This window comes from Amblyomma mixtum, chromosome 3 (genome assembly GCF_055824585.1).
Source record: "Amblyomma mixtum isolate Tamu chromosome 3, ASM5582458v1, whole genome shotgun sequence".
NCBI lineage: Eukaryota > Metazoa > Arthropoda > Arachnida > Ixodida > Ixodidae > Amblyomma > Amblyomma mixtum.
The window spans coordinates 58,099,659-58,114,489 of record NC_143014.1 but is presented as its reverse complement, the minus strand read 5'-3'; the positions used below and the strand labels follow the sequence as shown (position 1 = coordinate 58,114,489).

The window sequence follows — 14,831 nt, the reverse complement described above, 5'->3', positions numbered from 1 at the left end:
CGATGGTACCATTCTTTTTCGCATAAACCCAATTGTGCGGACAATCTCGGCCCACTTTTTGTACATTTTTGGCTCTAATTAATTAACCCACCTCAACCCCCAAATTTCCCGTTCGAGATTTTTTGATGCTCTATCCGAAGGTGCCATTCTTTTTTGCATAAACCCATTCGTTCGGACGTAATCGTGCGGGCAAGCTCGGGACTACACGAAACCGCAAACAGCCATACAATGCTTAGGCATTAAAAGGCTTCGCGGCCGACCGAACATCGCCGCCAGCAGAACGCAGTAGCACTGGCCGTGGCTGGACCGTCGACCTATCCGCCTTCTTTGATAAACGTGTGCTAACAGATGAACAGCACACTCGCAAATTCAAATAGTAGCGGGAACGCCACCGCGGGGACTGCCTTTCGCTGGATCGTTACCTTTCAGTGTTTTTTTTTTCTAGTTCCAAAATTGCGCGAGTTAAAGCATGTTTGAGTGTTCGTACCGCGACCAGTCGTGGCCCGCCTCATCCAACGGGCACCCTCAGCCGCCTTAAAATGAGAACATGAAACGCCAGGAACCGCCTCCCATATATACTATACAGTTCTGAAATTACCTTACTTTGACGGTCTTCTGGGCAGGGCGCATTGCAGGTACGGTAGCGAGTCGCCGACTCAACGATGCATTATTTATTCACGCCTTGTAAGCATGCATTTCGGCGATAAGTGCAGCCTTCCTCGAACGCTCCCAGGGATTCGTTTTCTGAGATCAACGGGAATTCTACCAGCGGCAAGTTTTAAGGCGAAAGCCTTTAATGCCTCATCGTTGTCGACAGAAGGTTGTCAGCAGAGGTGCCACGCTTTTGACGGGTGTCCACCGAGATATGTGAGACAGCTACTGCGTAATTTCCTTTCCTCAAATACAATTTTCATTTTCTTCATTACGGCCCCTCTTTCTTTTTCTTCTTTCAGTCCCACTTCCTCCCTTCCTGTACAAACGGATGACGGCCGTGTCCACCGAGATATGTGAGAGTTACTGCGTAATTTCCTTTCCTTAAATACAATTTTCATTCTCTTCACTACGGCCCCTCTTTCTTCTTTCACTCCCACTTCCCCCCTTCCTGTACGGCGCAGTTCAGGTGTCCACCGAGATGACAGAGAATTACAGCGCCATTTCCTTTCCTCAAAAAGCGTTGCGTTCAAAGGACAAGGCATCGCGCCGAACGGGTGGTGGCGTTTCGTGGACTCCCCGGCAGCGCTACAACACGCTGTCGCGTTCCACTGCTAAAGGCGAAGCTTAAGCGTCATGAACAGTTAATTAGTATTTAGTCATTAATCAGTAATTAGTCATTAATTAGTTATTGTCATTACTTAGTAATTAGTCATTAATTATTTGTGCCGTCATCCAGTGGTGACGTCGCCATTGCCACATAGGCAGTCAAAGTGGTGCGGAAAACGCTTTCGCCTCTCCGCATTTTAGACAAAGTGCCCCCTGATTTTTTTCGTCTTTGGCCTTTACTATAAGACCGACTCGAGAAGCCATGCGTGAACACGCAGTCCACCATCCTAAACGCCGTTTCGTGGACGATGCAGCTTAATGCGGTTATCGCCCGCGGTGACTTATAGCCTTACTATGGCCGGCCAAATCTCCAATGCACGTTAGACTGAAGCAGCGATCTATTTTGCCTGCTACGTACACCGTGACATGGCGACTGGCGTCACAACACCGCCGCGGCGCGGCACCGCTTACCACAAGAGTGCTGTAGCCGGTTCTAGGGCCCCTGGAAACGGCTTTCTGAGTGCCATATTCCTTTTCCACGTGCCGCCACCTTTAGAACGAATGACGCTGTCACCGCCTAATGGTACCAGCGCAGCAGCACCAACTCTTCCGTTGCATGCATTTCAGAGAAGTGGCGACCTTAAAAACCGTGTTAAACCTTCCAAGTATATTCGGTTCAAGCATGTTTAGTCTGGCGGCCAGGGAAGCCTAGCCCCGTGCACACGCCGACACACCTTCCTTCCTGCAACCGTAGATCACAGGACATTTGCCACCCAGAAGGAGACAAGGAACGCCGTGAGGACTGAGCGAGCGTTACAGCTCTAGCCCGATGAGGGCTGAGCATGTGGAAGTAGCATGGCCAACATTCAACCTCTGATTGCTAAAGACATCGTACTGTTCCTCTATCTTTGCGTGCAGAACGAGCAGCATTGCTATGCAAGTCCACACTTACGCCTTTGTAGTCTCGTAGTAGGCTTTTAACGTGGCCACGAAAGGATGGTGCGAAACAGCCTGCCATGCCATACGCTCGGCCTCCACGCGTCGGGCCTCCTGGACAAGGCAACGAGACAAGAAGTCGTGAGCAGGTGAGCAGGAACCATCGGCACGATGTAAGACGGCAGTCTGCTGTAAATGCTGTAGGGGCGTCCCTATCACGTTAATACCGCTACCACCGACATTAATGCCGCATGATCGCCGACCACGAGTGCGACAATTCCTTGTCCAAGGAAATACGAGCAGCGCAGCTTACCTTTGCTTGTTCACGGTGGTGTTTTTCTATGCACTTGAGCGCAGCGAGCTCTTTCGTGACCTTGTGACGCACGAGGTAGACGACGCCGAAGCTGCCCTTTCCGAGCACTTGCAGCTGCTGCAGGGAACTGAGGCGCCAGTCACTCGCCTCGTCAGGGTTCACCCAGAACGTCACGTCGTCCACGTCACCCAGAGAGATTTGCTGGTCGTACGGAGACAAAGAACAAGGAGAAATGGAGGCCCCGCGGCGCCAGGCCATGCTGCTCGAGCCCATCGCGGCACGCGCGCTCGCTCGCGAGGTGCGACGACATTCGACGCGAGGCAACGCGAACGACGGAACCGGCACGGCGCTCTAGGACGCGAGCACGTGCGCCATTCGAAGGTGCCTTTTTCGGAGCTCATCTGCACTATGCCGCGAAGGAGGGGGAAACAGCGCCCGTCCGGCCGCCTAAGCAGACCCACAAAAGGTGGGACGTGCACGCCTACCGATTTGAGCCTAAACCTGCCCAGAAGCCCCGAGAAGATCCCGCAGAGCTCGGTGCGCGATCCGCCTGAGGACTTCCTGGTGACGGTCTCGGCCGCCCCCTGGGAAGCCCGCTGCTTGCGCGTCTTGGGCGCGACGGGACTAGCGGCAGGAGACTGCAGATGCACGTGCGACGGGCCGGCGGACGACTCCTCGTCGTCTCGCCGCTTCACCTTCGCGCCAGGCTCTTTGGTCGACATCCATTTCAACGAGTTCTGCGAACAAGGGAGCAGCTGGTTAGGCCTCCGCTTTCGCGGCCAGGGCCATGCCCTAAGCTAAGCCTGATTTGCGGGGTCCTCGTAAGCAGTGACCGTGAAGTGAATGTCGCCACATTTACAGGCCGTAGGAAGCCTTTTTCGCGAGCCAGGCGCGAAGGATGCTACTTTTCCTTCCCTCACCGTCGGCGTGCGAGTCCTTCGTCGCCTCTGCTCGTGGAACTCTTCTTTGGACTGCTTCACGCACCGCCGCTCTGATTGACGGCGGCGTCTCTATCCCCGGTTGGCGGCAGCTTGCTGGCGCGGTGAAGCAAGTGAAACCCCGTTGCCGGCTAGGGCAAGAACAGGGGGCTGTACGCCACCGGTGGCTCCAAAGAAGCGGTTAACAGGAGCAGAGGCCTGGGCGCTAAGCTAGGGAAGCCACGACGTGCAGCTGCAGTGTCCTGCCGGGCGGCCGCTGCGCCAAGCGCCCCGTGCCCGTTGAGTGCACTGGTGACAAGTCCACTCCCGCCGCGCCGTCTCTGTGCGCAGTTATTGTACATAGCCGATCCAATCACGCCGCTAAAGGCTCGCGCTTCTCTTGAGAGCCTGGAAATGAGAGAATTCCTCCTGGTATATTAGTGGTGCACGGAGGAAGGCCGCAAGGCCTTACAAGTGCCACTCAGGCAGCCATAACAACGAGCGATTACACGCGCACATGCATGACTGGTGCTATGGGGGAAACACAATGTTAGTAGCACAGCATTACATTTTCGAAGTCTCCTAACTAGCAGCTATCTGCGTGGCATGCATTACAAGGGCTAACAACGTGTGAGAAAGACGAGGGAAATGGAGTTGCCATAAGGACATCCTACGGCCTGAAATGTGACGATATCATAGTGTTTTGTGTCGAAACATTATTAAGCTTCCGCTTTCGCTTCATGTCGCCCCGTTTCTACCTGGAACGACAAACAATGCGTTCGATACTTATTGAATACTAGTGGATAAATGAATGGGTAAATGAACAACAACAAAAAAAAACGAGCAGTAATCGACGTTATGAGTGAGTTTCGACGCAAGCAACACACGTAGTTTTATAGCGATTAACGTTTGATTAACGTTTCTTGATTAGTGCCGACTCGCTAAACAATGGTTACAAACAAACTTGTACACAATCTCTCACACTAGCCTGGAAAGCTAAAAAGGTGCGCTGAAGAGCGAATCAATAGAAATGTAGTACCAGCTGTGAAATTTGATATTTGTGCTCCTGTCTATGCGCGGTTCGTTACATTGCACTTGCACGGAAGAATTGTTTCTTAGCACTCACAGTAGTTTTCGAATTGTTTAGTCTGTGGCGCCCCATTCTGCTGCTCTAAAAAGTGTGACGTAGCCCGTACTGCGCATGTTAACGCTGTCAAATCACAAGTGATCAGGCACAGCTGCGGCCTCCAAGGACCACATCGGGACCAGGCAGGAGGAAAAAGTCCAGGTATATTCTCACATCTTGTAGCCCTGATGTGCCGGAGCTCATTTCGATCGCTTACAATACCGCGACATAAAGGAAATTTCTGAAGTTCCACAGGTGCAACCTAATCTGCAAACCGGCGCTAGGAACCTCGGTCTAGCAGTTCGAGGCAGCGCCGACTGTGCCGCAAGCCACTCGCTCCGAATTGGTATTTATTAATGCGTAAGCACTGTATGGCTAGGTAGGCGGTTTCGGCGTGGACTATATAATCTCAGTCCGATAACGGAGAAACTAGTTGGTATATCGAAAAAAAATGGTATCGTCGGGTAGAGCATCGAAAACGGATGAGCAAGTGACAAAATGGTTAAGGTGGGTTAATTTAGGTAATTAATTAGAACCAAAAATGTCCAAAAAGTGGGCAGGGCCGGAGCAAAAGTGGCGCCAAATTTGAAAACAAAGCGTGGCACGAAGTTTGAAAACTCAGATGAGCAATAGATGGAACTTGATTAAGTAAGACAATTGTGGTATCGATAAGGTATCGATAGATGACAGATAACTGATCAATAAGTGATCGATAAGTGATCGACTTCCGGTTTCAGGCTCTCTACTTCCGGTCACGTCTCAGTAGACGTGAAAAGTATGGAAATGTTATGTCGACGTCTTAGTGTGACGTCATAAGGTGTGTCGCGTCATAAAGTGTGACATCATGCTTACGCATTTCTCCAATGCGTGTGCCGCATTGATCTCCAACATTTTTTCCATCGCGATAGTATCCTTGCTTCACAGTCATTTGTACCGTCAAAGCCGCTCGTGTTGCACGCCGCATCTTTATTTTAGCGTGTGCTTTACAAACTGATTCGACGATGCAAGCACAATGTCATAAGACATATTATGCTGTGATAATTCGCATGCAGGAATCTTAGGCAGTAAAGGCCGACAACATGGGGCGATTTTCTTGAGAAGGACTAGCGAACGGCTGCCCGGCGGCGCTCGTCCGGCGGCTGTTGACCGCAGATCGAGACGGGGTCGCGCCGCCCGCGAACGGCTTTGGGGCCGCGGCGCCGCGGGAAGCAGACAACGCGACTAGCCGCGTCTCCGTCGCTATAGCAACGTTGCGCATGTGCAGACGGCAATGGGGGTGAGATCAAGTGATAAAAACCTCTCCCATTTCAAATTCCAATCAACTGTGACTGATTGATGTTGCGCCTTGGCAATAAACAAACAGAATAGTGTTTTTCACACGCCATTGTAGCTAACAGACAAAGGCTATTGCTTAATGTTTCTGCATTCTCTGTGTGCTGCAGGCGTTCTGCGCGACGAGTGGTTATGAGCACAGCCCAACAAGATCGAAATGCCACAGAGACGTATCGCTCTTTCTATGTGTGGGTCACCTTAATCATGCTGGGCTGGATACACTGGAGCAACTGAGGGAACGCGGTCCCTTGTACGCTCCGCAAGTCTTCTTAGGAGCAGAGTGTGCAGAATGGCGCGCAAGCGGCACTGTTGAGGACTGCGTACCGAATCGTCGGGGTCATGACCCCCCCTCACGGCAGCGGGGTCTTCAGCGGGCGAAGTGGGCTGCACCGGAGTGTTCGCGTTGGAGGCGGCGTGGCCTGGCGGGGAGTTCCTGCGCATGGGCGAGCCGGCCTTGGAGCCGGGACTGACCGGGGCGCCACTGGGACTGACCACGCAGCTGGTCGGCTGCTTGGGTGTGCGCTCGCCATCAGCTTCGGTGGTGTCCCGGAATGGCGTCGTAGCTCCAGGCTGGGCAGCCGGCGCCTGCAGCAGCTGCTCGGCGTCGCTTCGAGGCGACCTTGGCGCCGAGTCCTGGCTGGTCGTTACGACACTCAGCGCGGAGACCTGCGACTGGCCGCGCCATCAGCCAACGCTGCGTGGCGGCAGTGTGCGTGCCCTGGCCCAGGCGGGCAGGCTCCGCATGAGCAGCGCAAGATCACGAGCAGAGGTTCACAGAAGCGACAGGACTGCTTTTGATCTTACATGTGATTAAGTCGATGGCGCGGTGTTCCAGTACTAAAAAATGCTTCTCCGCAGGATTTTACCGTTCTCCTTTGTATTCGCATGACCCGATTTTGTTCAAGGATCGCGGCGTGTACGCGATGTTTTAAATTGATTTCCATTTTTTTAGTGCAGCTAGAGGCGAACAGAGGTCACAGCCGCCAGCGCCCATTTAATCCTGCGTGCAGGTTCACCCATAGCGAGAGTGAATCGCTATGGTAAGCTACTTTTCGTCCTTCTTGTAATCTGGAAGCCAGAAAAAGACTAGTAAACGAACATTTTGCTGAAAATTTATCCATAGCTCTCATTTCATAGAAACACGCACGCACACATGCACGCACAGAAGCACGCACACATACGCGTACAATCAGATTCGAACGTAACGCGAACATGGAAACTGATAAGCGAACAGCAAAGTGATGTCTTGGTCGAGGATGACGGAATACTAGAGCAACTGATTTTCCTTCTAAATCGCGTGCATTTTTCTTCCAGCAGCTAATATTTGTATCTTGTTGTGGTGGCTTTTCAGCTGTCCTCTTCGCGCAGTACGTACGACCTGACAGGCTATCAAAGTTTCTTTTTCGATAAAATGGTAAGAGGTGTGTTCGGTTTCAATTTGCTGTCGGCTTTTTCTCCCGTTAAAGTTTACTGCTTCTCTTTCACAAAAGCTCAAAGGCCAAGCTCGCCGTATAGATTAGTATGTGAAAACGGTAACGAGGCATTAGGCGTGGCGCTCATCTTTTGGCTTTCAGACGTCTTAGACTGGGTTGTCACTAGGCCCATGTAAAGAACCGTCAGCGTCGGCTTCAGACAGCGCAGATTCTGCGTCGTAAGACACACGCAACACCAAAAAAGTAAGGCTCGCAAAAGCTGCACCTCACGTGCACATATAGCTTTGGCTTTAATCCAGCCTAACCACAAGCCGCGCACGTGTCAGTAGGCCAACACACTGTCATTTGGCAGACACGTCGCGCGCGAATAACACCCGTGTCAAACCAGCTGCTTAATGGCCCCACGTTGCTCATTAATTCAGTACGTTTCCTTCGCAGACGCGCGTCTACAGCGGTAGGACAGCGCGTCTGCTTTGTGCTAAGACGTAGCGAAAGTCGTCGCGAGAGCTCGCGCGAGTGCCTGTTGTGTACTCCCATCTCACAAGTTGTAGCAGTGGAGTAAATACAACGAGCGCGATGCGACGGCTTCCCTAAGTGTGTGGTTGGCTCTCAGAACGATAAACAGCACAGCTGTGGAGGTCGCCGTCTAGCATTCATGGCTTCCACTAAGTTGCGAGAACTGGCGAGACGGGGAATAGAAGATTCACGTGTGGACGCACAGTCTTTGTCAGAAGAAGACAACCCACAGGGCTAAGCCGCGTAGTGGGGCTCTCGTAGTATCTGCAGAAGTGCTGACTGTCGGAGGGTTGAGGACGAGAGTTCCTCTCACCTTCGAGGCATTCGGAACGGCCGGCGATGCACAACCAGCCACACAGCAAGACCCAGAAGGTAACCCCTTGGGCTCGTAACTTCTGACAAAGGCTGTGCGTGACCAGGAGAGCGCATAGTGAAACGCATTTTATCGCCGTATAGCGCGTTCTTTGGAGCGCGCTTGCTGGCGGCGCACTTACGGCCGCAGCTTGCGCCGGCCGCTCGGGCGCACGTGCGAGAGTGCCGGTGCGGCTCGGTGCACGCTCGGCCGCGGTGCGAGGTTGCCCCGCTACCGCGTTCGGCCGCGAGGTCGAGGGCGGCACTGCGGCGCCGTGCCTGAGCGAGCCATTGGGGGTCCCAGGGCGCACCTTGGACGACCGTTGGGGTACGTGGCAAGTGAACAGAAGCCCCGGCGCCAGTGTGTGCAATGTCGGTATGGGTGCGTCGGCGCAGATCAGCATGCCAGACGAGGGCCGACGCCCTGCATCTCACGGCCGCCGGCCGACCTGCGATGGTGTGGGCGCAGGGAGCCATTCAGAGCTGTAACGGAAACCATTAAAGGAGGCCAGCGCTGCCACGGCACATCCTACGGTGTGCCATCTAGCGATCTCACTTACGAACACCACACTGACGTGCACGTCCTAAACACGAACATCTTCTAGCGCCTTTTCAAGTATCCGCGAGGAGGGCTAAGTTTTTCAGTGGCCATAAAGCGGCACACGTAATGGCCAGAATAGCCGCCTCGAAACTGTCAACGTTCGCTTCTTTCAATCTATGTCTGTTGTTTAACGGAGCTAGAAGCGCGAAAAACGTGCTCAGGACAGTGTACTGGGGATTGTGCTCTGACGTAGGCCCCCATTCATAAAAAGTAGTCATTTCCTTGTGGCATGGCATATCATACGATCAGCAGGTTACGGCGGCTGACATCGAGACAGCCAGCAGGATTCCAGGGCAACTGTGGGCTTCCGTTATACTTTACGAGACGCTTAATATCCCCAATCTATGAAAAACAAAATTAAAAAAAAGTACCGGTGGCAGGTCTTTCCTGTCTTAGTTTAGTGGTAAAACCGGAGCATTCTTGGTGAACGCGTAAGATCTGGTTATTAACCGCCACCGTGAAGTAAAAGCGACCGTTAGAAACGCTTTTCGATGCTTGCCTCCTATTCAGGCACATAAACGTGCGGCTCTAAGAACCTCCGTAAGTTCGTAAACGCTGCGAGGAACGTTCCCATAACAGCAGTCGAAAGGCTTTCCGAAGCATCGACGTGAACTTGTGGGCTCATGCGCTGAGGATGCCGCGTAACGCTAGTCTTGTTGCTGCACCAAAGGCTGCATGGCTCAATAGAGTTCCCGTCCGTGCAGGTAAAAACGTGAAAATAAAACGTATTGTAGACCACCAAGGAACTAAAAACACCCCAACTGGAATGCAGGGGACAAGAGTGCCTCTACAATGAAAGCACTTCAAAAGCAGGCTAAATGAACTCAACTGTCAGCGCAAAATCACTGAGAGTTATATACCAGTACTGACCGCCACTAGGCAAAACACAAGTATCGGGATTGCTGTCACTGAACTCTGGTGACTCCTCATGTGAGCTACACTGCTCAAGACAAAAGGCGAAAACTTCTACCAGGTGCTACTAGCAACGGTATTTGGCGGCGGTATCACAAACCTCCACTGAAACCTGATCATAGGCTAATCATGAACGCGTTATCACTGAAGCTGACGGAAGCCATGTCACTGGCACAAGCTGGCTAATAAAATCATTCAACGGACGTTCAACGGATAACGTTGAGCGGGTGATGCGTTTTCTTGAACAAAAGCAACGATAGAGAACCGCGGCACAAACCAAGAGACCGAGAAAGCTATGAAGGGGGAACGTAGAGTAAATAACCAGAGGCTTCTCAGTAGGCCTCCGGTGCGCGACGCGTATCAAGGGAGAAATCTCGCGGGCGTGGTTAAAACTCGTGTGCCGTCGGCGCGAAGAGCGACACGCCAGGAGTCATGACTGGGCGGCGTACGCTGCCGCGGGGCTCACCTACGGTGGACGCGGCCGGAACACTTCGCTGTCGTCCCTCGACACGAGACCATCCAGGGACTCCGCGAGGACGGTGCGCGCGGTTGGGTGCGCGATACTGATGGCGATGCCGCTCTCCAGGAGGGCGAAATGAAAAAAAAAAAAAGAGTTGATGTCACAGCTGGATACTGGCGGGAGGGCAGCCAATCTTGTGCTTGCGAATATTTCGCTGCAAAATGTTTTTGAACATCTGGAAATCACCGCCCGTGTTTTGGACATTCCTCCACACTGGGTATGTACTGTATTCTATTCGAGCACACTACTACTGGCGCACTTTTCACAAGAAACAATCACACATCGCGCTTGACTGAGGCGCATATACCGCTCGAATACCGTCGACAAAAATTCCCGCTTTCTTGCCGCTTCTGCGTGCAAAGAGATCACGGCAGAAGCCCAGACGCTACAACTAGGATGTGCCGGCACACAGCCACACCAGCTGAACACATCTTCCAGCACTGTTCGAAATTTATTATCACACAACACACATATAAGCTCATGATAAGAGTCGAATAGCGCTAAATTTAGAGGGACGACCTTACGAAGGTCCTTTCCAAACTCCCAAGTCCAACAATGTGCGATTGTTCGTGGTTGGTTTTGTGTCAGCCTTATATGTGTGCCGTTCGAACTCGCTGCTGCCATGGTAGCGTCTTCTATGGCGTTCGGCTACTGAACACGAGGACTTGAGATCAAATCCTGTGCAATGTCAGTGCACGTTAAAGATCTCCAGGTGGTCGAAATTGTATTTGTACTTTCCCCTCGTGATCAGAGAATGGAATCGCCTTGACCCCTCAATCATAACTGCAATCACATTATCTCAGTTCACGTCACGGATAGAATCCTTATCAATTAACTAATAATGCAGTTTCACTGACATACTCAACCGCCTCTCATCACTTCATTAGACTGTTAATTATTCGTGAAGAAAGTCTCTCTTTTTTTTTGCGCTGCTGAGTTCCCATGTGCTCTAATTGAATTCCTTATGGAAATGCTTCACCTGACTCCTAGACATGTATTTTTCTTTTTCCTTGCTAATGTTTACTTTTCCTTTTATTTTGCTTGTTCCTTTCCGTTCACTTGTGTTTGGTTTGTATTCACTTTTTTTGATGAATCCCAGAGTGCACTGCTCAAATTTTTATCACGTTTGTCATTTTTGTTCGCCCACCTGCTATGGTCCCTGATGGGACTAGCAGTATTGTAAATAAATAAATAAATAAATAAATAAATTATTCCGGAGACCTCCAATACGGCGCCTCTTTCTCTCTACATTCTTTCATCCCCCTCTTTCATCCCATCTCTCACATCATACTTGGTGGCAAGCCTCCACCGAGAGAGAGAGACCGTTACTGCGCCTTTCCTTTCCTCATAAACATTTTTTTTTGTTTTTCCTACTCACGCCTCTGCTCTTCCCGAGTACCGGCTGTTGTGACGCGAACGCACGCGGGTCCGCTGGGCTTCCGGCTATCGCCGTAAAGTATTTAACGCAAGATACCTAGAGATGCCTCAAGCTTGAAATTTAGCGCACACTTGTTTATACTGGGACACCTAAAGGAAACCGGCCCATTAGGGTTTCCGCGGCCGCCGTGACAGTGGCTCTCATCTGCGAGAATGAAGCCGCCTAGAAACATCTTTCATCAAGCAAAGAAAGTTTTGTACTCGTGCCGTTTAGTTGTATACCAATATGAAGCGTTACAACCCGGTCACCAACGGGAAAAACCAGCTTAAGGGCTTTTTTCGCGATATATCGGCCCTCTGTTTTTGCAGGGGCATTTGAAAAAACCACTCCGGTGACATGTGGTGCAATGCGCGCATAATCATGGTCTGCCGTTGCCAGAAAGTTGCGATCTCTTTGTTCTAGGTGAGGGAAATATCAGCTGTCTTATGCTGTTTTTGAGGAGATTCGCACCAGCCCGTATCGGCGGTCATTGGCGCGTCTCCTCTGACGGGACCAGGCAATGCGCACAGCGACTGCGTGAGCATCACTCGGCATTCGAGGCCGAGAGCCTCTACTCGTTGGATGGTTTGAAGAATATAATGAAGCCGAATATGAATATAATGAATAATGCGTCTGCCATTCCACAGTTTTGAAAACATCCGTGTAATCCTTCTCCAGTCCGGGTTCCCTAACACCTATTACAGGGAACAAAGGGAATCATACTTCATTCATAAATTCGGCACGTTCTCCCAGGGCATGAACGCTACTCCCGGGAGACTTTCCTGCTTAAAGGAGCCAACGTAGGAAATTCCACCGGTCATAGGCCTTGGACAGCGTTATTATCGGAATACGCCGGAGCTTGTTCCCGCCGGAACGGCCTCCCTGTGCGCCGAGAGCCGGGTTTAACGCTCTTTTGCCCCTTCTATCGCTGTGCTGTTCAAACTCGTTCTTTGCTGCTACTTTACCATTTCCACCTCTCCATTTGTTTTTCTGGTTGTTGTTGTTCAGCCGCGGCCCGTGTGAGACTTGTCGTGTTGTCTATTATACGGTCCCTTGCCCTCATTCTCAAGTTTGTTTCGAGGGCGTGTCCTTATACTGACGAAACGGATTCATTGTAAGCCTGCCCTGACGAAGGGAATACCATTCCCGAAACTGTTGGCAAAATAAACGTTAAAAGAACAGTCGCGTTTGTCGTAATACTGTACCTATATATATATATATATATATATATATATATATATATATATATATATATATATATATATATATATATATATATTGTAAAGACGAAGAGGACTTTTCTGTTTATCGGCGGCATTGCCATCGCCGCGCGTGCTGTGTTCTCGCCTTCGCCGACCACGGACTGTTACCGCCCTGCTCCTGAGGTCCCAGTGCCTTTAACAACACCCCCCCCCATATATATATATATATATATATATATATATATATATCCTGTGGAATTTTTCAGACAGTAGTATTCTTCAACTTTTTCATTTGACAGTATTGTCGTAGCAGGGCCATGTTACATAATAATCGCCTCCAAGATTCCAACTCAACTCACGTGATTGCGCATGCAGAACAATGACGATCGGCAGGGGAAGCCTCCGTGGCATGACGCGTTAGTGGCACGTGGTGTTTCTACGATTACGCTTACCGAAAGCAAACAGGAACAGGCATTGGCTTCCCCTGTTGCTGTGAGCCGTACTAAGCAACTTAGTCTCACCGGAAGGAGCTTTGCATTCGTCTCGCAATTCAGTTGAAAATGGGGAGGTGAATATTTCGCAACACGGTCGTCTTGCGAAAATGCCACCAAATGGAAAAAACTTAAGAATACGACCGCCAGTACATTCCCACTAAAAACATCCAGTCTACCTGCCTTGAAAAAAACTTTTATTAATCTATTTGAGTTAATTAGGAAACTCGCGATAATTACCCTCTCACTCTATATTCACCTCGTCGCATAACACGGCTTTCGTGTAGCGTTCATAATTTGTTTTTAAAAAAAAACTGAACGCCTTATTTATAATGGTGTATATCAATGCGTAATCACTGTATGGCTATGTTTGCGGTTTCGTGTCATCACGAGCTTGTCGGTACGATTACGTCAGAACGAATGGGTTTATGCGAAAAAGAATAGTACCATCGGATAGAGCATCAAAAATTTCGCACGGGAAATCGGGGGGTTGAAATGGCTTAAATAGTCAATTAATTAGAACCAAAAATGTCCACAAACTGGGCGGGGCCGGAGCAAAAGTGGCGCCAAATTTGAAAACGCCGGAAGTGTGGGACCACGTGACCGGAAGTGTGGGCGAAGCCAACGCGTTGCGCCAAATTTGAAATGAAGCATGGCGCGAAGTTTGAACACTCAGGTGGGCAATGGATGGAACTTGATTAAAGGGACCATGCAAAGAATTAAAAGCCGCTTGTAAATGCTAGAAGTGATGCTCAGAAGCATTGACACCAAGTATGAGTCTTCGGAACTGAGCCGGTAATTTATTATGAATTTTTAAAAATCGTGTTTTTTAAAATTCGCGGGCCGTTTGGTATCTTCGTAGGGAGCCATTTTGGAACCAAAATCGGGAAAACAGACGTCACTAGTCCCATGACGTCGGCAGGCCACCACACGCTGTCATTCGCTCGAGCCGCGGCAGCTACGACGTCACGGGCACATTTCCGGTAGCGGTGAAAATCGTCTGCTTGAGCCGCCGCGCGACCCCCTCGGGCAAGCGCGAGCCAGCTAGGCATTGCCTTCGCGCGTATGGTTTCAATTTACCTCTGCCGCCTCTTTCTGTCGCGAGTTCGGGAGCCAAGAAAGCGCAGAGACCGGAGAGACGCTGCCGACGCACGCTGCTCCTCGGGAGTGCGACAACCGGAAGTCGTAAACCGAACGTCAGCGAATGACGTATTCATGGGCGGAGCCCAGTCCCGGAGATGTTTTCTTTATTTTTTTATGGTGCCCCGCGCGTACGAGTTGAGGGGGGAGAGGAGGAGCGTGATTTTTAATCGTCTATAACTTCGTTGTTATTGATGCTAGCTCAAAAATTCTTGCGCTGGGGTGACGAGTGATAGATTGCCTATCTTTACGTAATCTCAATAAATTTATTTCATAGTCCCTTTAAGTAAGACAATTAATTGTGGTATCGATAAGATATCGATAAGTGGTCGACTTATGTTTTGAGGGTCTCGACTTGCGGTCG

General features: G+C 50.6%; 1 protein-coding gene across 1 annotated transcript in view; it reads right to left on the bottom strand.

Annotated features, from left to right (window-relative positions):
• LOC149350303 (uncharacterized) overlaps positions 1 to 14,831 on the bottom strand; it is a 73,857-nt gene that overhangs the window by 45,865 nt on the left and 13,161 nt on the right. Inside the window, exons 3-6 of the mRNA XM_089575519.1 lie at positions 6,209 to 6,556; positions 2,995 to 3,246; positions 2,510 to 2,710; positions 2,213 to 2,310 (exon numbers count right to left, since the gene is read on the bottom strand). Coding sequence (XP_089431645.1) covers positions 2,213 to 2,310; positions 2,510 to 2,710; positions 2,995 to 3,246; positions 6,209 to 6,556 — 899 coding nt within the window. The remainder of the gene's footprint in view (positions 1 to 2,212; positions 2,311 to 2,509; positions 2,711 to 2,994; positions 3,247 to 6,208; positions 6,557 to 14,831) is intronic.